Below are 26,872 nucleotides of genomic sequence, written 5' to 3'. Positions count from 1 at the left end.
GGTGGTGCTGCACAATTTGGTCAATAAGTTAAGTTGTGGTTATCGTTTCCGATATTGTGATGTAACAAACAAATGGTAACGTACGTTTACGTGCCTGGTCATCAAGAAAAATGCACACAATCACAGATGCAGTGACGTGATTGTGCCTGTGGGGCTGAACGTCTCAGAGTTGGTCAGTTGCCATCAGTTTTTAGTCACTTCGGTCAACACCTGGTGAGATTTTTTATATTATTTATATATTTTGCCCGCATGTTGTAAAAGTGCAAAATAAAACAGGAAAAGTTTTGGCCACAGCTCTGCTGCGGCTCCTCAATGTTGCATGTGTAGGTTCTTTCAGATTAGCTGCTTTGTAAATGTGGATTGTTGCAAATGTGATCCTAAATTATCCTGTCAGCGTTTCCCTGCATGCCGTCTGGTTTCCAAAGCTTTGAATTCACCGTTGGTAGTCCTGTCTCACACTGAGAAGAAGAACCGCTGTTTTGGATAAACAAAGATTTCATCACACCTCCCTCACAGTTGTCAACTTTGGTTTGGGAAGCACTAAACTGCAGTGTGTAGAGTGTGTAGAGTGTGTAGAGTGCTCACACGTTACACCTCAGCAACATATTACGCATCAGCTTTTGCTCTTATCTGGTTTTGGAATATTTAGTCGCACTACCCTTCATTTCAACATTTGCTATTAGATGGAAACCAGAAAATTAGAGTTGTGATCCAACAGAACCGAGGCACCTTTGATACAGAGGAGTGATAGAAAGCATTCGAAATGAAACACCACAAGTTTGATGGGGATGTATTTAGCCAAGGACAGGTAGGCTGTGCTGCAGGTGATTAAAACATCACGGCTACATCTAGCGAGCATCAGTGTGGTGAGGTGCCAGCACAGATATTTGAAGCCAGCGTCTCACCCCCACCCCCCCAGCCATAGCTTGTTTACCTGTCTGCTGTCTGGCAAGCCAGCAGATGAACGCTGGGCTTCACCACCAGACTACAGAGCAGCTTCTCTCCTCTGAGCCCACAACTCATCCTCTGCATCCCAACATCAGAGCGTTAATTGTTTCATTTATTACTCCGTCTGTGTATGTTAGAATGGAGCATTAAAGGACTGCACTCGTAATTTCATTACAACTCTTATGAAAAATGATAAATGATTCTTTTAATATTGTTGCAAACTGTAGATCAATCAGTTAAATTATGAGAAGTCCAGCCGGTTCCTGGTAATGTGACATCTTTATCTGCACTGCCATCTTGTAGAAAGCTGGCTGCCTCAAGTAGCCTCTCCTACTCTGCTTGAACTGCGCTGAGAACCAGAGCAGCGCGTGGAACCACACTGCAGTAGTAATGGATGTTGGCCTGCTAGAAACTACCGCAACAGTGCGCTGCTTAACACTTCCAGCTGTGCCCTGATGACGTCGATCCAAGTTTCCCAAAGATTTACAAACCTCTATGTTTGTTGGATTCGGGGGTTTTAAATTTAGGGTTTTACATATTTTTGTACTGCATTCGTGCTTTAAACTTGCTGTTCCGTACTCCAATACTTAAGCTACCACGAAAAAAATATTCCAACTGTCAATTTGCAGTTATTTTCTTCCCCCAAAAACAGAGAACGTGATTTGGTGATTAAGCTAAAATCAAGTTTCTGACTGGGTTTTACAACATGGTTCCTTGGGGTCTTTGGTGACAATCTGCTGTGTTCTGTATGTGACGTGGATCAGATGCTGCTGCCTGAAGGAATCCGTCGAGAGAACAGTAAGATGTACGAGGAGGTGGAGATCCCACCCAACGAACCCATGCCTATTGGCTTTGAAGAGAAGCCCGTCTACATCTCTGAACTAGACGAGGTAGGACACGCACTGTCCTGTAGTTAGTGTGTGTGCGTGTGTGTGTGCGTGTGTGTGTTTTTCTAATGTCTTGAGGGGTTTTCAGAAGCTTAAACTTTAGTATCATGGACACTAAATTTCCCCCACATACAAGAATTCTTGACCCAAATTTGAAATGCTGTGTCTGACATGAGTGGGTCTTCACATTCACGTGTGATTTATATCACATTTTTGCTCACTAGGTGCTCACAGAGTATAGATGTAGTTTCTGGCCTGTGATTGAGCCACAGACAAAAAGTCTGTCTCCTAAGATTTTTTGTAAGATGGATCAGAGAAAAAACAGGACATAAATCTCTGAAATTCCATTCAACATCCCACCAATGAAAGATCCTGAAGTAACGAGGTGAGCCGACTTTGTCTGATCTGTTGTTTTTTTTGCAGATATCCAGATGTGGTGGTTTACCTTGTGTTGTGTTCTAGATGCAGGAAAACTGACTAAATAACAGAAGCTCCCTCTCAACTCACCCTGCTCGCTATGTGATAGGGTTGTGTTGCATTGTGTGCTGTGCATGGTGCTTAACTGTTGACCAGGCTCCTCTGGACTTGGACTTGCTGAACCCAGTTTAATTCAAGAGACTCAACAGGATTCATGTTTGATTTCAAACGTGTTGCTATTGGACTCCTGGCTACAACACTGGATTCTGTTTTCCTGCATTATTATGCAACATAACCTGTCTGCATGTCCTGGTAGATCTGTGTCAGAGCAGGACTGACCCGTGCGTCTGGATTGTAGCCCCTGGTGGATATACTGAAGGTTATCCTCCATTTGGGGGAACGGGTAGCTGTGGCTATAATGGCCGATAAGTGATGTTGCTTCTTAATGGAAGCGCTGTAGCTCTCAGTCGGCTGACAGAGGACACAGTGACCCATCAGGCTGACTGGCACCTTGACTGACAAACCACACTCATACCGCTGCATGCGTTCTGTGTGGCCTCCGGCGGGCTGTAGCCAGGCACCACTGGCCCATATTAGAGGGCAGCATGCTGGAGTGCAGCATAGGGGGAGGGTCCCCCGCCACAATTCTCTGTGAAAGGTACTGCTGCCATCCTGTCCACCAGAATGGTTGTTGTGCTCTGGCGTTCCTGCATCGCCAGTGAAGATGCAGCTGGTAGAAGGCCACTGGCTCCTCTCTGATTGGGCCGTAAGTTGGTAGAGGCCTTGAAGTATGATAACATAAATCTCTGAAGCATTTTGTCACACTTCAAAAGACGAGTGTAACTGCTCACCTCTCTTAACCTTCCTGTCACTCATGCTAATGGATATCATAATAAACAAGTGTGTGTGTATGTGTGTGTAATTGACTGTGATTTGAAGGGTTTGCATGTGCCTGTGCCATGACAAATTGATAAATGAGGAGGATTAATCACGTCTGTACTGTTGCTCTTGTTGTTTTCACAGTTGATACTAATGGCTCAGGTATGTGTTTGCTCTGTCTGAACGCTGACGTCTCTTCATGGCCTGCCAGTGTCAATCCTCATCAGAGCAGTCTGACAATTAATCCTTCCATTAGGCACGGGGATTAATCTGCAGAGACAACAGTGCTGTACAGTCACTGGATCACCGTGTGAAAGTGTCTTCAGGAAGTAGAGGCTGGACTTCGGCATGTTGCGCTGTCCTGTGTCAGCCGATCAGCCTGGGTTGTGATGGCCTTAAGACAAGAACGTCACCTTGTTCCCTCCATGAATGTCTGCCCCTCTGTAACGTGCACCTCATATGAAAAAAACCTCTGACTTCATGCTAGAGATGTTGTTGATTTATGATTTACTGGCTGAAGGAGGTTTGTGGGTTGGCTTTCACGATGAGTCATCGGCCGCCACCAGCAGAATGCAGCTGACTCTGGCCAGCAGAGGGTGAATTTGAGCAACCAACCTGCTCCTCTGGCAGGTACGTTAATAAGGGGCAGGAACATAATTGAATAATCCATGAGAAAAACCTCTGACATGACACGGAACAGCGGATGTCTCCAATAAAACAAGGACCAGCCCACTGATACTCCATGAAGTGGGACTCCTTGAGAGGCATCTAGATGTTTCACCTGTCACCAAGTGTCTTATTTCAGAAAACAGTTAATTGGTGTCACTGGGAGATACTCATGATTCTCTGCAGTTATTTAGTGAGTTCTGCCAGACAGTCAGCTCTTACAGAATTTCTCTCCTGACTTCAAAGCCTAAACTGGCTAAATAGCATCAGAAGAAAAGTCTCCATCTGTCCTCGCTCACTTTAGAAAAGGCTCATCTTTTTTTACCGGCATTTCTTCCAGGCTCTGTAGTAGTTTGCCTTCATGTTTAAAAGTCCCTGTGTCACTGATATAGATTGATATGGAACTTTTTTTCTGAGCGATGTGAATTAGCCTCAGCCAAACTGTGGCTCCGTTCATTACCTTAAGCCTGAGCAACTGTGGAACGAAGTGCCTCACTCCTCCAGAGCACCAACACAATGCCTAATAAGTCTTTACATGCTATTAGGAGGGCTGTGAAAGGCAGGCTGAAAACTCTAATGCTCCCCTCGTCTTCCTGTTTGCACGATTGTCATTTACTGAACGCCGTAATGGGAAACTGTGTGAGCCTTGTTACACTTTTAATGGCTCTATGAAACATTAAAAGTGGGGAATTTATTAGGAGGCTTTTTAACTAATGAGTCAGGCTCAGGGTGTCCCTTACTTGGTGCTGGTAAAAGCCTTCCTAATTTATCCATATAAACATGTTACTGAGTGTCTTTTCAGTGAGAGACAGAACCAGAGTGTAGTGGTGCTGATGGAGCAAGTACACCCAGGAACACACACTTCTAGTGCCACAATGCTGGTGTACCTCAAAGTGCCAGCAGCAGAATGGACAGTGTAATTGGAGGCACATGCAAGTGCAGTGACCACGAACGTCTGAGTGATAGGAATCACTGCAGCCACTCAAACAGGCAGGGAGGGAAACGGCTGCTGGGGGAGGAAGGGGCTCCCTCTTTAGCTGCGATGTAGGAACCATCATGGGGGGGGGGGGGGGGGGGGGGGGTGAGTAATGAATGACTCCTCCCTTCCAATTTGTACTGTATGTCTTTCTGCAGCCCGACACTTTTAGTCCACAAAAACATTTTTTTGCCCCTCAGCCAGACAAAGGTTTGTCACATAGTGTTGTTATCATATTAGTACTAATTCCACAGCACAAAATTCAAGGGTGTCCCGACTTAATATCCTTGAATATGATTGGTCAACACAAGCCACTGGGGAGCTTCACCTGTGAGAGTCGAATCAGGCTCCTCACACTGAATCATGTTTGACTATTCACACTCAACCATAAAACCTAAGAGTTCTGCCCGCTGCTCTCCCAAGGTAATTATACTTGAGAAGTTCACCATTTAGCTAATGTAACAACGCTCTTGTCAGAGGTGTTTGAATCATTCTGGAACTCTCTTGTCAGAGGTGTTTGAATCATTCTGGAACACTCTTGTCAGAGGTGTTGAATCATTCTGGAACACTCTTGTCAGAGGTGTTGAATCATTCTGGAACGCTCTTGTCAGAGGTGTTGAATCATTCTGGAACGCTCTTGTCAGAGGTGTTGAATCATTCTGGAACTCTCTTGTCAGAGGTGTTTGAATCATTCTGGAACTCTCTTGTCAGAGGTGTTGAATCATTCTGGAACTCTCTTGTCAGAGGTGTTTGAATCATTCTGGAACGCTCTTGTCAGAGGTGTTGAATCATTCTGGAACACTCTTGTCAGAGGTGTTGAATCATTCTGGAACACTCTTGTCAGAGGTGTTGAATCATTCTGGAACTCTCTTGTCAGAGGTGTTTGAATCATTCTGGAACACTCTTGTCAGAGGTGTTGAATCATTCTGGAACACTCTTGTCAGAGGTGTTGAATCATTCTGGAACGCTCTTGTCAGAGGTGTTGAATCATTCTGGAACGCTCTTGTCAGAGGTGTTGAATCATTCTGGAACTCTCTTGTCAGAGGTGTTTGAATCATTCTGGAACACTCTTGTCAGAGGTGTTGAATCATTCTGGAACGCTCTTGTCAGAGGTGTTGAATCATTCTGGAACGCTCTTGTCAGAGGTGTTGAATCATTCTGGAACTCTCTTGTCAGAGGTGTTTGAATCATTCTGGAACTCTCTTGTCAGAGGTGTTGAATCATTCTGGAACACTCTTGTTAGAGGTGTTGAATCATTCTGGAACTCTCTTGTCAGAGGTGTTTGAATCATTCTGGAACACTCTTGTCAGAGGTGTTGAATCATTCTGGAACTCTCTTGTCAGAGGTGTTTGAATCATTCTGGAACACTCTTGTCAGAGGTGTTGAATCATTCTGGAACTCTCTTGTCAGAGGTGTTTGAATCATTCTGGAACACTCTTGTCAGAGGTGTTGAATCATTCTGGAACGCTCTTGTCAGAGGTGTTGAATCATTCTGGAACACTCTTGTCAGAGGTGTTGAATCATTCTGGAACGCTCTTGTCAGAGGTGTTGAATCATTCTGGAACGCTCTTGTCAGAGGTGTTGAATCATTCTGGAACACTCTTGTCAGAGGTGTTGAATCATTCTGGAACACTCTTGTCAGAGGTGTTGAATCATTCTGGAACTCTCTTGTCAGAGGTGTTGAATCATTCTGGAACACTCTTGTCAGAGGTGTTGAATCATTCTGGAACACTCTTGTCAGAGGTGTTGAATCATTCTGGAACTCTCTTGTCAGAGGTGTTGAATCATTCTGGAACACTCTTGTCAGAGGTGTTGAATCATTCTGGAACACTCTTGTCAGAGGTGTTGAATCATTCTGGAACTCTCTTGTCAGAGGTGTTTGAATCATTCTGGAACACTCTTGTCAGAGGTGTTGAATCATTCTGGAACACTCTTGTCAGAGGTGTTGAATCATTCTGGAACACTCTTGTCAGAGGTGTTGAATCATTCTGGAACACTCTTGTCAGAGGTGTTGAATCATTCTGGAACTCTCTTGTCAGAGGTGTTTGAATCATTCTGGAACTCTCTTGTCAGAGGTGTTGAATCATTCTGGAACACTCTTGTCAGTGGTGTTTGAATCATTCCGGAACGCTCTTGTAAGAGGTGTTGAATGATTCTGGAACACTCTTGTCAGAGGTGTTGAATAATTCTGGAACTCTCTTGTCAGTGGTGTTTGAATCATTCCGGAACTCTCTTGTCAGAGGTGTTTGAATCATTCTGGAACTCTCTTGTCAGAGGTGTTGAATCATTCTGGAACACTCTTGTCAGAGGTGTTGAATCATTCTGGAACTCTCTTGTCAGAGGTGTTGAATGATTCTGGAACACTCTTGTCAGAGGTGTTGAATAATTCTGGAACTCTCTTGTCAGTGGTGTTTGAATCATTCCGGAACGCTCTTGTTAGAGATGTTGGAATCATTCTGGAACGCTCTTGTTAGAGGTGTTGAATCATTCCGGAACGCTCTTGTCAGAGGTGTTGAATGATTCTGGAACACTCTTGTCAGTGGTGTTTGAGTCATTCTGGAACACTCTTGTCAGAGGTGTTGAATAATTCTGGAACTCTCTTGTCAGTGGTGTTTGAATCATTCCGGAACGCTCTTGTTAGAGATGTTGGAATCATTCTGGAACGCTCTTGTTAGAGGTGTTGGAATCATTCCGGAACGCTCTTGTTAGAGGTGTTGAATCATTCTGGAACACTCTTGTTAGAGGTGTTGGAATCATTCCGGAACGCTCTTGTTAGAGGTGTTGAATCATTCTGGAACACTCTTGTTAGAGGTGTTGGAATCATTCCGGAACGCTCTTGTTAGAGATGTTGGAATCATTCTGGAACGCTCTTGTTAGAGGTGTTGAATCATTCCGTTGAATGGAGTCCAAGTCGAGGTTAAGGCTTCTCTGCCTCGAGGAGGTGTCATTGTCAGCTTCAGCAAGACTGGTAGTGGCAGGTTCTAGGAATTTACATGTTTCATTATGGAAACACTATATGGACACACAAAGAGCAGTGGCTGCATATACGCATGCAGCTCAAACCTCAGTGGGAGCGCCTAAGTCTAAAACTTTCTATTCTATCTGGAGTTTATCCCTCAGCCAAGAAAGCAGCTCCATGTTTGACAGGACTGTATCTGTTCATGCTATTGCCGACGCCCAGAAGATGGGAATGAATTCCAGTGGCAACCTTTCACGAACTGTTTGTTTCAATCACGACACGTTATGAAACAGGATGGCTGCATTTGTAGTTGTTTAGTGAATTTATCCATTCAATTCAATTTATTCACGCATGAACAAAACCTGTGGCTGCTGTGGCTCGAACAGATCAGCACGCAGTGGAGCACAGGTGTCATTGCTGCCTCCCCCTTCTAACGCTCTTAGCTGACACCCCGATACAGTTGAGTCATCAAAATCGCCCCACGAGTGGTTTTAAGTATTCAGTGTCTTCACTCTTTGACAAGGTACAAGTTAAGTCCATGTGGGCAATTTCCTGGCTTGAATAAATACTGTTATATCAAATCTGACTTGATTTCTGCCTTTTAGCATGAAAGTTTAAACGTTCTCCAAAAGAAACTCTCAGGGATGTTAATTCAGACATCTCTGTTTTGCAGGCCTGACGAGCATCATAGTCGTGTGATGGCGTGCTTGAAAAGTTGGACCCGGCCGGTACTGGATTTTTTGAGTGCGATTACCAATTTCAGGGCAGAATAAGTCACCTTTTACCAATATGTGCGATAAATGTGGTGACTTTTTGTGCTGGAGTGAAAATAGACCCTTCCTATGTTCATGTTTTTTTTTCCGATTCTTTCTGACACCTTGTTACTCGTTAGTGACTCGGCCTCGTCACAACTGCAATATCTGTACCGGACACTCGTTCATCTGCAGGTAAAAGTTTAATTGCTTAAGTAAATAATTTACTTAACATTGTCCCATAAAACCATTTAAATAAAGACCAAAATAAAATGGTAAAATCAAGAAGGCAGATGCCCTGGAGCGCTCCCTGCTGGACGCACTATGTTACTCCATTTTTAAATAACCATCAGCATTGGTATCGCTTTTTCTGTGCTGTAAAACATTTTTTCTCGTGGTGCACAGTGGAGAACCTGCAGGTCGGTGCGATGCGTCTGTGGCAGGCTGATGTTTATCAGTCTGCCCCTCATCAAAGGTGAAATTGAGAACTTATCAAGTGCTTGAGGCCAGAATTGTTCAGAATTATTCTACGGTTCCTCGGCCAGCTTTGCCATCCATGGCGGTGTTTGCATATGTGAGCGCGGTAACAGGTGGACAGGCCTGGTGCTGTCTTGATTGCAGTATGTTTGCTTGCATGGCCACCCTCCCTCAGCACCCTTTGATTCTTCTGGCTGTTGACAGCTTGCCGTCTCCGTTCCCGTGCAGGAAGCAGTGAGTGTTTATGCACAGGCCTGAAAAGATGAGGCACAACTTAACAGCCCTCCATCCATAATTAATCCACCTTGATTGCATTCCCTAATCCAGTTTTGATGTGGCTCCCCCACAGCACACACATGGCTCTGTGTGTGTTTGCTTAGACTTGCAAAGTAGAAGCCTCAAGTTTTTGTGGGTTCTTTGAAGGATTCAGAAGCTCAATACTTTTTACAATCCAATCAGACTGAGTGGCAGAAAATGTCAGCGTGGAACTTTGATTATCCACCAGATTTGAACCAGGCTTCTGCTTGGACTGAAACAGAAATATTCAGTCTCATGTTCGATGTTTGTCTGGTCGTTGCCACATATTTGAGACTCATTTGGATTTGATTTACATCTCCTTTTAAAGGACACATCATTTTTCAGAATCCTTGCAGGATCTAAACCCTTCTGTTTCATTTTATTTCTTGTGACTAAATGGGGAAGAACTCTACATGGAGTTATCGTATCAGTTACGATGAAGATGCATTCTGATGAAGAAATATGAACCTGCTGCAGCACCTTTGATGACGTTCAACAAATGTGCTGCTTTGTGGGAAACGCTGACTTTCTGTGTCTGCTCCCATTCGTCATACATGCTCCTGCGTTATGATTAATAACAGGAAGAATGCTTGAGCTTCCAATAAATCTGTTTTGCAATGAATGAAATGTATCACTGTTGACAGTGTGATAGCGAGTTCTGACTCAAACCTGTCACAGTTTCACTCCTGCTGCGGAGGCATTGGCTAGTTTGATACTTGACTGTGTCTCTGGACCTTTAGCCACTGTCTGGTAGCGTTCCAGTCTTGTTAATGCTTTCCTCCTGATTTGAGTTTTAACCTCTGACGTCCATGTAAGACGATATCTTCAAGAAGAAGAGTATTTTGGGAAAAAGATAGAATTTGTAGTTTTATTTATTTAGAAGTACAGTGTGATGGGGTCTTTTCAATGGGAGTGAGAGAGGCTGGGCAGCTGGTGCCTTTGGATGAGGTGATGGAGAACCTCATCCTTTGCTAATGTCATCCAGTTCCTGTCTCCTGTCTTCGCCCCCCCGGCGCTGCCACCGTTTTACAAAGACATAAATGGTCCTCCTGTTTGCTGCATCCACATCTCACTCTGTCAAACTCTACTGTGCATCTGGTGTGTGTGCGCGTGTGTGCTTGGCTTGTGTCCGTGTCCATAGGATTGGCCTTTGGGATTTAGAGAGGGTGTGCGCGTGTGTGTGTGGGGGGGGGGTGTTTGGCCAGGTCATTTACTGCTCTGCATGCAGGCTTGGAGCAGGCTGATAAGCTGTTTGCAAAAACTGGCAATTAAAAGTTGATCAGGCTGTCAATTCAAATGGATTGAAATGGAACCAGAAAGTAATTAAAAGGATGGCATGGAAATGATGACAATTATATCTCTTAGCTTCCATTACAGATGCACAGAGGAATTTAATTAGTTTAAGAGCTCATATAGTGACTCATACAGAAACCACACAATCACACACAAATAACAGACACCCAGAGCTCACTGTTTCTGCTGCTAACATCTGTTACATCTACAGACACGCAGGCCAATCGACTTGGTCAACACTGGTGCTTAAATGTTGCTGTAGAATCATTAATGTGAACTTTGTGGGTCCAATTAGTGTGTTTTAAGTGGCTGTTGGATTGGCATGATATTCCCAGTCCTCCCAGTCTGCTCATATGGCCGTAGGCTATGTATTCGCTCTGTTAATGAGCCTGTCAGCTTCCACCCTGCTCTGGGTCATGAAGGGAATTCTTGGATGTGCAGGTTATGTACAGATACGCCTGCGTGTTCATCTCCTGATACAGAATCAGTCTTTCTCCAGCATGTCAGGGTTGCTCATTGCTCAAATTTCTTCATCGTCCAGAAAATGTTGTGTATCAAGGGGGGCGAGTCCCGCTGGGGCACGCTGGGTTTAGAGATTGGTTCTGCTCCGAACGCAAACAGCTGCTCTCATTAGCAACTTTATTTAACCCTGCTGCTGAAGCGTTAGCTGCACATGTGCATGGTCCCGTCGCAGCCAACTGGGCCCAGCAGAGCTTCCTCTCCGTATTCTGAATGCTGCGGGCTGCTAGAAATGATGGGAGACTTTTGGCTGAATGTGAGAACATTTGTCCACAATGATGGGGATTGGTTTGCAGTTAAGCAGCAAGCCAGTTGTCCCCACTGTCCAATGTTTTAGTGGGTTTTGGAAGCTGACTTCAGAAATCTAATTATAACAAAACATGCACAGCAAGTAGAGTCCCATACTGGAGGGCTGCACCAGGGGAAGGAGAACAAATGAGCCAGTTGGCTTTGGATGTGTTTCTTTACGTTTGTACTTTATAAAGTCTTCACAAGTCCTGTCAACTTAATTAACTTGGCTTGTTGCCTGGTGATGTCAGTGTTAATTTCTGGCTGAAAGTGTGTCTTCTGTTGCTGTGGCCGAACGTGATGGTGACAAAGTCGAGTCAGTCATGTGACTGGTCAGCTGGCGGATGTCGCACACACTTGAGTGTAAAACTGCAGAAAGCTTGAACACGTATGAACTGGTTACTCTCTGCTTGACTAACTTGGACAGAAAAGACAGTGAAAGTTGACTTTGTCTGTCCTGGACTCTTCAGTTGCTGGGCTGTGAAATGACGAAGACAATAACCTTATCTTTCGATGGCGTCATCACGTCGCCGCCAGCTACCTCAGCCTCAGTATTTACTCAGCCCTGAAGATGACAAGCTGCACTCGCACTGGTGTCATGTTTGTTGTTTACAATAACCGATCTGGGCCGGTGCTTTGCTCACTGATGGTTTGGTCCGGTGGGGTACTTGATTATGTTGCTGTGCACGTGGCTGCCAAGATTGGCGTCTGCAGGCCACGGGAGAGCTCTGAGATGAAGTGCTGGACTGATGGACTAGAATCACGCCTCGGCTCATCGATTCGTCACCCTTAAAACCAGTTTGATTGATACTGGTTTATTATGTAGGAGGAGCACCATGGAAGACGTTCGCTGTCATACGGATGAGGTTGATGATGGTGCCGGTCCCTGCTGCGTGCTGTGGACGCAGGAGGACGTGACATCGCTCACCAGCAGCATCCAGCTCATCTCATCCTACCAACCAGCTTGTCTTTCTGTGTCATGACAGCTGGGATCAGAGGTCATGACATGTAGCTCCAGGAAACACCTCTCTGCCATTTTGCTGGTTACCATGGTGATGAGTTATGGCCCATGTGATGTATGATCGGCTCACTGACAAGAAGCGTCAGTGATGACATAAGCGCTCTCTGAAAGAGTGAACAATCTCCCTTCAAGGGTTTATTAAACCTAATAAATGCTGCAAATGTTTTATGATCTCATGTTCAGATGAAGTTTGGATTCTCGTTTCAGTGAATTTGCATTAGACATTCATTTTCAATAAAAATATAAATACTGCTAATTTCCCAGTTTTAATGAGCTGAAAACAGCATGTAGAGAGGACACTGTGTGTGTGTGTGTGGGGGGGGGGGGGTGTTAACATATAGTCAGTCTACATGCTAGCAGCTGCAATGTTGCCCATGCAGTACAGTAACTGTCTCCCCACAAGAGTGACATCACACCCCTCAGGACGTGTTTTGGTAGGCACAGCTGGATTTCCTATTGGAGGGTGTCCCAGCATACATTAACATAACAATGAAGCCAGAAAGATTTTGAAGAGGAAAAAGCACAGAAGATTTCCAAAGATCATTAAACGATGCAGCGTACTATTTACAACATGTATGCTTTACCTCAAGGTGAATACTGGGGCAGGCATATATTTGCATGCATTTGCATGTTTAAGGAGTGCGGGGACACTGCTTCTTCGTCACAGACAGACAAAGTCGATAAATCAAAATGAGGACCAGGCGCTCAAGTGATTGTTGTGGCTCGCTGGTCACACAGAGACACAGGAACGAGTGTGCAGGAGCCTCAAAAATAGGCTGGAACTCGGTGGTCCATAATTCAAAAATGAATATTTATAGGTAGGTGCTCAGTGGAGCTGGCCTTGGGGGAAATAATTGGGTAGGCAGGAAGAGACTGGAATCACCCTCTCCATTCAGAGACACTGGAGAAAGTCCTGCAGTCAGGATGGAGAAAATGCGCTCAATAATACCTGCACTGAACCTTCCCTTGATGAGAGGAGAGGAGCTGGTGGCATGGAGCTGGTCTGGAAGGAGAAGACCCTGTTAGAATGGGTGGTTCTCCGTGTATGAGCTGAAAACATCAGGACTAACAGCTTCTCATCAAGAGGCTCTTGAAACATGTTTGTCTGCTGTTCATCTCATGAGTGTGTGATGAATTCGTTAGATTTTCATTTTAATCAGTCCAGCTGCCCACACTGATGCCTTCGCATGACCCACGGTGTGTGAGGGTTCTAACAAACACAAGCAGGCCTGCAAAATTCAGGGCGTGTTCAGAGTTGGAAACCTTCCATGGAAATGGGTTTGTTTATATAGACTGGTAGCTGCTCCCTCACACACCTCACCACAGTGTACACACAACGGAAAAACATGAACACAATTCACACGAGACACGCGAAGCTCCATGAGGAGCAAGTTGGAGTATGTGTTGATGAATCAAGTACAGCTGTGTGTGTGTGTGTGTGTGTGTGTCTGTTGTACGTCTGTGTAATCACCCACTGCTGTTAGGACGCGGTTTGATTTGGTGCCATCGATCACTGAGTTGGCATCTGAGCTTCCAGCTGCTCTTTGTAAAGAAAAAAAAGAAAGATTCCGAGCTTCCCATGGAAACTTTCCATCCCTTTGCAACACTCCTCACCACACAGCTTGTGTGTGAGTGCAAAACGTGAGTGACACAGCTGATGTCGTCCCTGCAAACATTCCATGCAGACACTGATGTAGACCTCCTCCACCTCTGCTCACATAGGCAGCAGCCCAGCGACCCACCAGTCCTCAGTAAGGGTGGATGGATTTAATGGCTGATGCTCTCCAGAGTTCTCTGAGTAAAGGCTAAATGTCCTCAGATCCACACAAGTGCTCTTCCATCGCCACAGTTCAAATTTGCCTTCTCATATGGGCTAGATGTACATTTCCATACAATCAGGAAACAACATCTCATTGATATTTTGGTTCAGTCAAACGTGTCCTAAGTCCACCTTTAGAGATAATTTGAAAAGAAATGACTTAAACCCTTTTTTCACGTGTGATATGACCTCAGCGTGACCGTATCGGCCGTCAGCCCAACGCGAGCAGCAGGAACCTCAATACGCACACTTCAGAATCATGCAGCAGCTTTCAGGGATCTACGGGGTTAATGACTGATTTTGCCACAAATGAAGGAGACAAATTCCTGATCCTCGATGCAAACCCTTTCAGTGGAGACGTCCATGAACAGGACGGGGGACAATTACTCTCCCAAGTGCCGGTCATGATTTCGAGAAAGTGCAAAGTCAGCGATTGTGTTTCCTCCTGTAAACTGAGGGAAAGACGATCCCAACACCAGCGTCATGGTCAGCAGTCATCAGCCCGCCTGGAGCTGCGGCTCGTCCCTGAGTGGCAGCCGGACAGACGCTAGATCAGCTCAGTCGGTTTTTCTGGTGTTGCGTGGTTTGTGACGTGGCTCAAATTGAGAAATCATGGAATTTGGGAGAACCATCCAAACCTTCTCTTCACGTGATCAATTATGCGGCGACCTTGGCACTGCAAACATCATCGTGAGCTCTTCATGGCTCCTGCGGGCGATTAGAGGGGCGCTGCCGCCTGTTTTGGTTTGGTTTTTTCTTTCTTTTTTTTGCGCATTCTTTTAGTTTCTTTTTTTAGTTCAACAGAAGAAACACAATATACAAACAACATGGCATAAATCTGTCTAAATCGTTTTATGAATCGACTCTGAATGTGAACCCCCTCCTTGCTGCCACTCGCCCTCCCCTAAAACCCTCCAGTGAACCAGAATAGGAGGCCATGGCCTTGCTACAGATGTGAGGTCACGCTCCTTCTTCTAGCAACCCGTTCCACCACGTATCTAGCGTACCAAGCCACAGAACACGACACCAGTTCCCCGTATCGCCGCAATGTTATGGTCAATAACTGTAGAGCCGCTTCCAGCAGTGCTACAAAATAGGATGAATCGGTAAACTGTGTCACTGAAGAGATCAGCAACCATTACATTGCGTTTTGTTCAAGCTCACAACCCACACTGACAATACATTACCGCTAATGTAGCCTCTATAGCTCACGAGCAAAGTCAGCAAACGCCTTTCTTACCTGTCCAACAGAGAGGCAGCTCCTCGCGCGCCATAGCTCAGCCTTTAGGTTCTTTACGACTCCTCCAGAGAGCTTTTGATCGACATCTAAGCTGCTCGGCAGCTGTTGATGGACAGCTGAACGGGCCAACCAATCTAGCTGGTAGCAGTTTTTGATTGGGTGGGGAAATAAATTTGGTCCTGACCTCTTATATGCAAGAGATTTTTATGCTTCCTTTTTTAAACATCATCGTTTATTGATTAGCATTGAGACATCATGACAAATTCAGGGATTATAAGTAGGGCTGTAATCTCCCAGTCGACTGGTCGATTTATTAGTCGGTGCGTTCTGGCTCGACCAAAATTCTGATTGGTCGATTTTTTGCCACGTGAATTTCATCAGGAGGAAAGTACCAAGTGCTAATGGGGGTGTTTTCAAAGCACCCCTGTTTCACAGATAACAATCTATCTTTGAACACCCCCTTGTTTTGCTATTTTGGACTCTCCCGACCCGCTAGAGACAGACAGACTGAAGAGGACTAGAAGGCCCACGTCTGGTGGTTTGATGAATGTCTATTTAGTGTTGAGGGTTTCATTCCAAGTCAGTCCTCGTCCCCCACGTCAAAGACGTCTGCAGCGTGGCAGCATTTCATGAAAACAGATTATGGGAAAAAAGTCGAATGCAAAGTTTGCCAACAGCAGTTTTCATGTCACAGCTCCACTACAAACCTGGCGTGTCACCTGGAAACGGTGAGCTAACGTGTCCACCTCAGGTTGCCCTGTCAGTTTTGAGTACATGAACACATCAGAATTGACAGTTCAATGTTTTAGTCTAATAATTGTTTTGTTTTAATTGTAAAAATTCTTACAGTGGACTTGCCTTTTGTGTTTGAGAGTAAAGTTTTAAGGTAAAGTCTATTTGTGTCTCAGCGGCGATGCTGAGCTCCTGTGTTCAGTCTGGCTCTGTCAGGACCAACGATGGCGTCGCTCAGTTCTTACAACCTGACACAAACAATTGTCTCAATGTTCCTCAGCAGGTTTGTGCTGGTAGTTGACACAGTAGAGTTTTCATGTATAAAATGAGTCGATTTTTAGTCCAAATTTGAGGGCTTCAGTCGACCAAGAAGTTCTTTGGCTGATTGCAGCCTAGTAATAACAAGCCATGACTGAAGGAGAGCTGACCTCAGTGTCTTCACGTCTTCAAGGGAAAAGAGCCATTAAAAAAAACCTGCATCAGGATTTAAATTGTAAGAAAAAGGTGTTTTTCAGATTTGATTTGGACAGAACTGGAACTGCATTGCTCCAGTCAGGTGTTTGCCAGGTTGGGCTGGTGATTGCTTTCATTGGCGTCTCTTTCCCGACTGCACACACATCAGACGAGTGTCAGCGTTCTCTACTCAGGAAAGGGGTTGCTGGTCTTGCTGCTAAGACAGGATGCGCTGGGTAATCAGCCGCTTCTCTGTAGCACACAACAACCATCATGTATCCAACACTGGCTGAAGCTGTTGATGGCAGGCTTCAGCTCACACAACACCACACGAACCCAGCCGCTCTTCACTCCTTCCAGTTTAAGTGGACTTTTAATAAAGTTGCTCTTTGATGCATTAATAACCTCTTCCTTCCTACTCATCGGTGGGTCCGACTTCCAAACAGCACCCAGCACATCCTTGCCTGACATGCACTCTTTAATTATTTCTTTCTTTGAGTATTGGAGCGAAACGAGGGGAAGAGAAAAGTGATGACATACTTCTAATGAATCCTTGAATAAATAATACTGCTGTCTAAGCTTAAGGCTTCCTAAAGCAGCCGAAGTGGGGAAGAGAGGAGGAGAAACCGGAGCGAGCTGGAACCAGCAGTTAACTCTGGACCAAAGTGGTCCTGGGCAACTGGACAACCGGTCCCACTGAGCGCGCTCGCGTCCCGACGGTGAACAATGGTAATGTTCAGACGGTGAACGACTCTAAGACCCTGCCGCACAAAGGTGACTCAAACCATCTCATGACTGAAGTGTGTCGTCGCACGGTGAACATCTGATGGCGTTTCCACAGCTTTTTGTGACGCTGACGTCGGTCACATGATTCTCACCTCGAAGAACCGAGTTCTCTACATTATTGACAAGAAAATACTCCAAGTATAGTCAGTCATTCGTTTGGCTTTCCTCTGTAGCATGTCAACTGGAACATGAATATATCCTAATCATGTATGAACACCTGAATTGAGACATTGCCTTATTTGGAATGAGGTCAATGGATCTGATCACAGCTGTTCAAGGCGTTTCCCAGCCTGAGATGTCGCAGCTCCCCTCAGCCCAACATCACACGCCACAGTTGAGTTTCAAGAGACGTTGTAGGATGAACCCAGACCCAGAGTTGTTCCCAGAATGCTCCTCTAGAGTGGTGCGCATTTTCAACCCCGCCCACAAACCTTCAAGAAATCAATCAAAAAAGAGAACTGATGCGTGTTTCCATTCACGTCCGTTGGTTCACGGAGATCAGAGCTGAGTCCTCAGTCACACTCGTTCATTTTCTCCTCGTTCATCTGGTTCCTATCAAAACTTGCATCAGAGTTCATGAATGAGTGAAGCTTCACTGTCCAGAACGTTGGTTGTCAAGGACCATCTCGAGTTACCCCTTGCGTTCGCATCAGTGTTTTCCTTCACAGCAAAACCCTTGCTTTTGCCCTTTTACACAAATATTACATCATCAGGCCCTCCGGCTCACAGATCAGTTCCATGTGTCCCTCTTGTCAATGCCAGTTCTTCTTCATTGAGCACATTAACCCTTTCAAAAAAGTTGAAAAAAACAACAAACTCCTCGAACGAGCTCGACATTTTTTTCTGCAAAATCTCCATTTCCATTATTTTTTTCTTTATTCCTCATAAAACACCTCAAAATACATTCAAGGGTTCGTTCACACAAAAACTAAGAGTCGGTCATCATGGACCAGTCATGACGATGGAGGGTCTGGGGAACCCTGTCGTCCACAAACGATGCTGGCGCTTTGCAGGCGAAGGTGCTGCAGTGGTCAAACCAGAGACCAGTTTTTAAAGAACAAAGCCGGTGTCAGGGACTTGGTGAGTCCAAGCTTCAGGACACGTGGGTTAGTTTCCACGGGTTGACATGGAGGCATTTTATTGTTTCATCATGTATTTTATTAAGTTTGAAAACTGGTTCACCATCAGAACGAGGGTGAGACGATGATGGCTGAACATTCATTCGTGGACGGACTTCCCCTCTACTGGAAGCATGGCTGCTCTGATTTTGACTCCGACAGCACGGAATGAGAATGGAACGGCTTTGTTGGACGTGTCGGTCGTTGTTTTAAATATTCCACCGAAACTTGAGGGTCATTTCACTTCCAGTGTTGACACTTTTCTGTATGCATGATACTTACAGTAATATTGGTCTGTTTGCAGAGTACACTGTAATTATTTGTGTGTGTGTGTGTGTGTGTGTGTGTGTGTTCAGATTGGACAGCTTGTGTTCAAAGGGATGAAGCGTCTGAACAGGATCCAGTCCCTGGTGTTCGAGACTGCCTACCACACTAACGAAAACCTTCTTATCTGCGCCCCAACTGGTGCTGGCAAGACCAACATCGCCATGCTGACAGTCCTTCACGAGATTCGCCAGCACCTGCAGCCTGGTGGCGTCATCAAAAAGGATGAATTCAAGGTCTGAGCCTGGCACACAAGCATGTGATCTGTATGAGGGCTGATCAGGGCTACTGTGGGAGGTTCGATGCAGCCGGACCAGACGTGTGTGACTCCAGCTGTAGTTTGGACCATGCATGACTGCACGCGTCAGGCTGTTGAATAAACACAGCCGAAATGTGGAATGATTTGTGTTTCATGTCTGAGAACATCTGTGATAACTGCACCATGTTTCCAGTGTGACTCCCGTACAAAATCTCTCCACGTGCCTGGTGGAGATTAGCATGCTACGAGCTGGAGTTCACACACTCCATGCAGAGATTCACATCTGATCCTCGCAGCTTTGGATGCTGCCATTTCAGGCAGCAATTAAGTAGAAGCTTTCTGCTAGTTTTATGTCAAGGACAGCTGGATTTACTGTATTATGTTCCTCCGAGAGCCTGCCTCAGTTCTGCTGATTTGAGTTGATGCATTTAAACTCAATGGTGACCAGAAGTGTTTTCTTCTCTGCTTTTCTTGAGTTTGAGCAAACTCTAAACTTAAAAACACGGTCAAAACAATAACCACCCCCCCTCCCCCCCAAAAAAAGTTATTCAGTGCGACGAGAAATGCAAGGTTGAGACGTACAGATCAAAGCTGTCAAGCCTCTGTTGCTCTAAGTTCTGCTGTCAATGTGATCCATGGAACCAGGACTGGGACTTGATATCAGTTATAGAAAACCTGATCCAGGCATCGCCCTCTGTTGTATGTGGCAGTTGTCAGGGTTCCTCTGAAGACATCATGCACACGTATCAAACGAGGAGGGATCTTAGGGTTGGTTGCATCTGACAGCTTGTCTGAACCTTTTCTCTGCACACACTCAGTGTGGTTGATGAGATTGGTCTTGTTCTCACCAACATTAGCAATTCTTTTCTTCTGGATTCAGTTTTTCTTCTTATTTGTCGCCGGTATCAAACCTGATCTCTCCTCGCTCCTTTGGGGTTTTACTGGTGCGACTGTCCAAAACAAAAGAAAAAAAAAACAGCCACGGAAATACTGAGGGCACAGTTTCATCCATTTTAGCAACGCCTCTAAGAATTCAAAGGTTCACCTTGGTCATACGCTTCTAAAATCAATAGATATGATCATAACAACTACATGCAGCAAAAGTTCCCAAATATACCATTTTCTATGGGTCCATGAAGTCAGCGTCTGCCACCTCAGTGCAGCAAATATTGTTACATGTCTTTAAATTCATGGTGTTGGATCTTATAATTTAGAAAAGATAAATGATTCAGATGTCTAAAAGGCTTTGTTCTCTTTCATGAACACACACACACACACACACACACACACACAGCTAGCCAGTGACAGTCACTTTTCATACATGACCAATAAACTTTACCCATATGTGTCCTTCCATGATATTTTCTTTGTAAACTGTGATTTTAGCTAGTTGCCAGGAAACAAATGATCCCGCCCCTGTTTCCCATTCATCACCACTGTCCTTCCACCCCCCACCCAGATCGTGTATGTGGCTCCTATGAAGGCCCTGGCTGCTGAGATGACTAACTACTTCAGTAAACGACTGGAGCCACTGGGCATCACTGTTAAAGAGCTCACTGGAGACATGCAGCTCACCAAGGGAGAGATCCTTCGAACACAGGTACACACACACATGCACACAATGAAGTTCACGTGTCCACTCTGTCCTTCAGCCTCCTGCCACATGTGCGATGTTCTCTAGCACCCCCAAGGGGATTAGATTGCAATGTTTATTTGGGGCTGGTTCATTTGGCAGGCTGCAGCACCCACCCACCCACCTTCGACACAGGTGATGTCAGGGGGAAAAGATGCCGGGGCTTCCCCTCAGCCATGTTTGGATGAGACTGCAGTCCAGGCCTGGTCACTGAAGCTTAGTGTAGGTGTCATGAGGTGTGATGTAGAAACCATCATGAATTTTCAGTGAAAACAAGAACCCGTAGTGTGAAATGTGGTCTGCGCCTGTCACTCTCTTTGAAAAAAGACACAGAACAAAAGAGAACCAGCAGCACCGTCAGTAGGAACCACTGGGCTCTGGTCTGGACACACACACTGACTAACTGATCCTTTTCCCACCAGATACGCATGACACAGCCGGGAAGTGGAGGGAGTGGATGATGGATCACGTGTCTGTCTGTTTGATGTCTTGGTGCTGACGTCCAACTGTTCCGTTTTGTTAGGGTTCAAATGGTTTTGAGGTCCATCTTGCTGGTGTGGAACCACAGGGACTACACGGCCTCAATGAGGCGTCCCGAGTGAATCAGTCGTGGAGTGCTGGTGTTTGTGTGTTTCCACTGGTGCAGGTATACATCAGCAAATGCCCCTCAGGCTCACCTATCATGAATACTCTGTTTTCCTCAGGTGTGAGTTTTCTGGCAGGACAGAGCAGAAGCTCCTCATCAGGTTTGATGTCTTCTTCTTAATCTCTTAATTTGTTCGGTGATTGGAGCCACAGAGTCGACGCGCCAGCTCCCCAAACACAGGAGCGTTTGTTTTCAAATGTGAAGCAGCAAGTGCTACACAGGGTTAAAGGTCACCTGCCAAGCACTTCCACAGTGACTAGGACAGCATGTTTGTTGATGTTCTTGTGCCTGTGAATAATTAGAGTATGTGAGCAGTGTCCCCTGTTAGATTAACGCTCGTGATGGTGCAAAGCAGCAAGTCATCAAAATGTTGCTCTGGCGTCCTCCTCATCTCCCGATTGTACCTTTTTCTTCGTTTTCCAGCAGCTTCCTGTAACATGAGTGTTTGTGCCCTGAGGTGCTGCCAGTGTGGGCCACCAGACAGTCTTGGAGTTCTTCATGAAGTTGTTAAAGAAATGAGTGAAGACTGACAGGTCAATTATCAAAAGAGTTCTTTAGTTCTGTCGGAGGCGCTTCAACTTGAATGCGGTCCCGGTACGACAATGATTCTGAGACGGGCTGATAGCATCCCTCTCCCTCGCTGGATTGATCAGGTGAAAGTCGCATCAGGAACATGATTCCTCTCCCTCTTGAAACACAAGCGTGTGGATCGCAGCTTCACCTGCTCGTCTAGGCCTGCAACGCCTGCTGGTTTGTCTGATTTATTATGAATAAGCAAATATATAAATCATGAAGACTACATTATGGGGCGAGCACAGAGAAGCTTTTCTAAACCTAAGCTCATTAAGACTCGACCTGAGGTCCACGATGACACTCGATCGCCTCAGTGCTTTTACTGTCATTAGCGTCAACCATGTGGTTGCTGGGCAGATCTTCTTTGACAAGCACTTTCAGAGTCTGAGGGGGTGGGCCTCCCTGCTCACAAAGCTTGGAATATAGCGGGTGTTTCCTGCCCTCACCAGGTGTGACCTCCTCGCTCCAGCCCCATGGTCATGTTACCAGCTCCTCTACGGCATCAGTGCTAACTTGGCTAAATTCCATCTGCTCCAGAAAGCTCCGACTAAATCCTTGCACCGCATGACCCTGGTCCACTGGCTTCCTGTGTCCTACCTGCTCAATTACTAAACCATGGCCATAGCCCCCCCCACCAGAGACGACAGTACCAGGCAGTCACCTGGTGTGCTGCATTGATGAGGCTGGCAATAATACTGACCAGTGGGTCAGGTCCTGTTACATATGAGCAGATGGATGGGTCCGTGATTCCCTCAGACGCGTGGAAATATTTCCATGGTTTGAAACATGTTGAGCTTCATTCTTACTGATCTTGAAAATGGCTGATGTTGCTTCCCTCCATGAGATAAATGCTTCCTCTGCCCGTCATTCCTCACCAATGTATTATTTAGTCTCTGCTCATGCCGTGTTTTTCTATGCATACCTCAGACAAAAATGGGATGTCACACGAGTGTAGTTCAGTACAGTAGTCACACACCCTCACTTCTGACACAACTCTGGATTATTTAGCACTCGTTTCCATGTTCAATGGGCCGCTTGGCTCCCGCAGTTACGGTCATGAAAAAATGGAAGAATCAGTTTTTAAAGAAAAGGCTGAGGCATTGCAGCTACCCGGTGGTACAGATGAATACAAGGAAAAGTACTGCAAATACTCGTGTTCTACTCTAACCAATCCTGCCTGGCTCACGATTGACGGCACACTTGTGCTTGTAGCCGCAATGATGTGGATACACCAGTATAGATGAGTACTGTTACATACTGCACTGGTAAAGATGAAAAGTAGTATCTACTGCGCTAGAATTGATGAGAAGGATCTCCTGCACTAGTACAGAAGAGTAGTAGTATTTACTCCACGAGAAGGACAAGTAGTAAAAATGACTGCACTATTATAGATGAGTAGTAGTATCTACTGCCCTAGTATGGGTGAGTAATATCTACTGCACTAGTATGGATGAGTAGTAATATCTACTGCCCTAGTATGGGTGAGTAATATCTACTGCACTAGTATGGATGAGTAGTAGTATCTACTGCACTAGAATGGGTGAGTAGTAGTATCTACTGCCCTAGTATGGGTGAGTAATATCTACTGCACTAGTATGGATGAGTAGTATCTACTGCACTAGTATGGGTGAGTAATATCTACTGCACTAGTATGGGTGAGTAATATCTACTGCACTAGTATGGATGAGTAGTATCTACTGCACGAGTATAGAAGAGTAGTAGTATTTACTGCACTAGTATAGAAGAGTAGTAGTATTTACTGCACGAGAAGGACAAGTAGAAAAAATTACTGCACTATTATAGATGAGTAGTAATATCTACTGCACTAGTATAGAAGAGTAGTATCTACTGCACTAGTATGGGTGAGTAATATCTACTGCACTAGTATAGAAGAGTAGTATCTACTGCACTAGTATGGGTGAGTAATATCTACTGCACTAGTATGGGTGAGTAGTAGTATCTACTGCACTAGTATAGAAGAGTAGTATCTACTGCACTAGTATGGGTGAGTAATATCTACTGCACTAGTATGGGTGAGTAGTAATATCTACTGCACTTGTATAGAAGAGTAGTATCTACTGCACTAGTATGGGTGAGTAGTAGTATCTACTGCACTAGTATAGAAGAGTAGTATCTACTGCACTAGTATGGGTGAGTAATATCTACTGCACTAGTATGGGTGAGTAGTAGTATCTACTGCACTAGTATGGATGAGTAGTAGTATCTACTGCACTAGTATGGATGAGTAGTAGTATCTACTGCACTAGTATGGATGAGTAGTAGTATCTACTGCACTAGTATGGGTGAGTAATATCTGCTGCACTAGTATGGGTGAGTAATATCTACTGCACTAGTATGGGTGAGTAGTAGTATCTACTGCACTAGTATAGAAGAGTAGTATCTACTGCACTAGTATGGGTGAGTAATATCTACTGCACTAGTATGGGTGAGTAGTAGTATCTACTGCACTAGTATGGGTGAGTAGTATCTACTGCACTAGTATGAATGAGTAGTAATATCTACTGCACTAGTATGGGTGAGTAGTAATATCTACTGCACTAGAATGGGTGAGTAGTAGTATCTACTGCACTAGAATGGGTGAGTAGTAGTATCTACTGCCCTAGTATGGGTGAGTAATATCTACTGCACTAGTATGGATGAGTAGTATCTACTGCACTAGTATGGGTGAGTAATATCTACTGCACTAGTATGGGTGAGTAATATCTACTGCACTAGTATGGATGAGTAGTATCTACTGCACGAGTATAGAAGAGTAGTAGTATTTACTGCACTAGTATAGAAGAGTAGTAGTATTTACTGCACGAGAAGGACAAGTAGAAAAAATTACTGCACTATTATAGATGAGTAGTAATATCTACTGCACTAGTATAGAAGAGTAGTATCTACTGCACTAGTATGGGTGAGTAATATCTACTGCACTAGTATAGAAGAGTAGTATCTACTGCACTAGTATGGGTGAGTAATATCTACTGCACTAGTATGGGTGAGTAGTAGTATCTACTGCACTAGTATAGAAGAGTAGTATCTACTGCACTAGTATGGGTGAGTAATATCTACTGCACTAGTATGGGTGAGTAGTAATATCTACTGCACTTGTATAGAAGAGTAGTATCTACTGCACTAGTATGGGTGAGTAGTAGTATCTACTGCACTAGTATAGAAGAGTAGTATCTACTGCACTAGTATGGGTGAGTAATATCTACTGCACTAGTATGGGTGAGTAGTAGTATCTACTGCACTAGTATGGATGAGTAGTAGTATCTACTGCACTAGTATGGATGAGTAGTAGTATCTACTGCACTAGTATGGATGAGTAGTAGTATCTACTGCACTAGTATGGGTGAGTAATATCTGCTGCACTAGTATGGGTGAGTAATATCTACTGCACTAGTATGGGTGAGTAGTAGTATCTACTGCACTAGTATAGAAGAGTAGTATCTACTGCACTAGTATGGGTGAGTAATATCTACTGCACTAGTATGGGTGAGTAGTAGTATCTACTGCACTAGTATGGGTGAGTAGTATCTACTGCACTAGTATGAATGAGTAGTAATATCTACTGCACTAGTATGGGTGAGTAGTAATATCTACTGCACTAGAATGGGTGAGTAGTAGTATCTACTGCACTAGAATGGGTGAGTAGTAGTATCTACTGCACTAGTATGGGTGAGTAGTATCTACTGCACTAGTATGGGTGAGGAGTAATATCTACTGCACTAGTATGGGTGAGTAGTAATATCTACTGCACTAGAATGGGTGAGTAGTAGTATCTACTGCACTAGAATGGGTGAGTAGTAGTATCTACTGCACTAGAATGGGTGAGTAGTAGTATCTACTGCACTAGAATGGGTGAGTAGTAGTATCTACTGCACTAGAATGGGTGAGTAGTAGTATCTACTGCACTAGAATGGGTGAGTAGTTGTATCTACTGCACTAGTATGGGTGAGTAATATCTACTGCATTAGTATGGATGAGTACTATCTACTGCACTAGTATGGATGAGTAGTAGTATCTACTGCACTAGTATGGGTGAGTAATATGTACTGCACTTGTATGGGTGAGTAGTAGTATCTACTGCACTAGTATGGGTGAGTAGTAGTATCTACTGCACTACAATGGGTGAGTAGTAGTATCTACTGCACTAGTATGGATGAGTAGTATCTACTGCACTAGAATGGGTGAGTAGTATCTACTGCACTAGAATGGGTGAGTAGTATCTACTGCACTAGTATGGGTGAGTAGTATCTACTGCACTAGTATGGATGAGTAGTAGTATCTACTGCACTAGTATGGGTTAGTAGTATCTACTGCACTAGAATGGGTGAGTAGTATCTACTGCACTAGTATGGGTGAGTAGTATCTACTGCACTAGAATGGGTGAGTAGTATCTACTGCACTAGTATGGGTGAGTAGTATCTACTGCACTAGTATGGATGAGTAGTAGTATCTACTGCACTAGTATGGGTTAGTAGTATCTACTGCACTAGAATGGGTGAGTAGTATCTACTGCACTAGTATGGGTGAGTAGTATCTACTGCACTAGAATGGGTGAGTAGTAGTATCTACTGCACTAGAATGGGTGAGTAGTAGTATCTACTGCACTAGTATGGGTGAGTAGTAGTATCTACTGCACTAGTATGGGTGAGTAGTAGTATCTACTGCACTAGAATGGGTGAGAAGTAGTATCTACTGCACTAGTATGGGTGAGTAGTAGTATCTACTGCACTAGTATGGGTGAGTAGTAGTATCTACTGCACTAGTATGGGTGAGTAGTAGTATCTACTGCACTAGAATGGGTGAGAAGTAGTATCTACTGCACTAGTATGCGTGAGTAGTTGTATCTACTGCACTCGTATTATATTAGTATATTAATAATAATTAATACATGA

General features: G+C 44.7%; 1 protein-coding gene across 6 annotated transcripts in view; it reads left to right on the top strand.

The window, feature by feature from the left end:
• ascc3 (activating signal cointegrator 1 complex subunit 3) overlaps positions 1 to 26,872 on the top strand; it is a 137,093-nt gene that overhangs the window by 41,254 nt on the left and 68,967 nt on the right. For all 6 annotated transcript variants that reach the window (XM_086219317.1, XM_086219314.1, XM_086219315.1 and 3 more), the window contains 3 exons: positions 1,713 to 1,838; positions 18,884 to 19,087; positions 20,570 to 20,710. In XM_086219317.1, coding sequence (XP_086075443.1) covers positions 1,713 to 1,838; positions 18,884 to 19,087; positions 20,570 to 20,710 — 471 coding nt within the window. The remainder of the gene's footprint in view (positions 1 to 1,712; positions 1,839 to 18,883; positions 19,088 to 20,569; positions 20,711 to 26,872) is intronic.

Source organism: Aulostomus chinensis, chromosome 11 (genome assembly GCF_037954235.1).
Source record: "Aulostomus chinensis isolate RoL2024-O1b breed Wild chromosome 11, RoL_Achi_v1.0, whole genome shotgun sequence".
NCBI lineage: Eukaryota > Metazoa > Chordata > Actinopteri > Syngnathiformes > Aulostomidae > Aulostomus > Aulostomus chinensis.
Note: the sequence above shows the minus strand (reverse complement) of the source record. Positions and strands in the feature narration are given on the sequence as shown.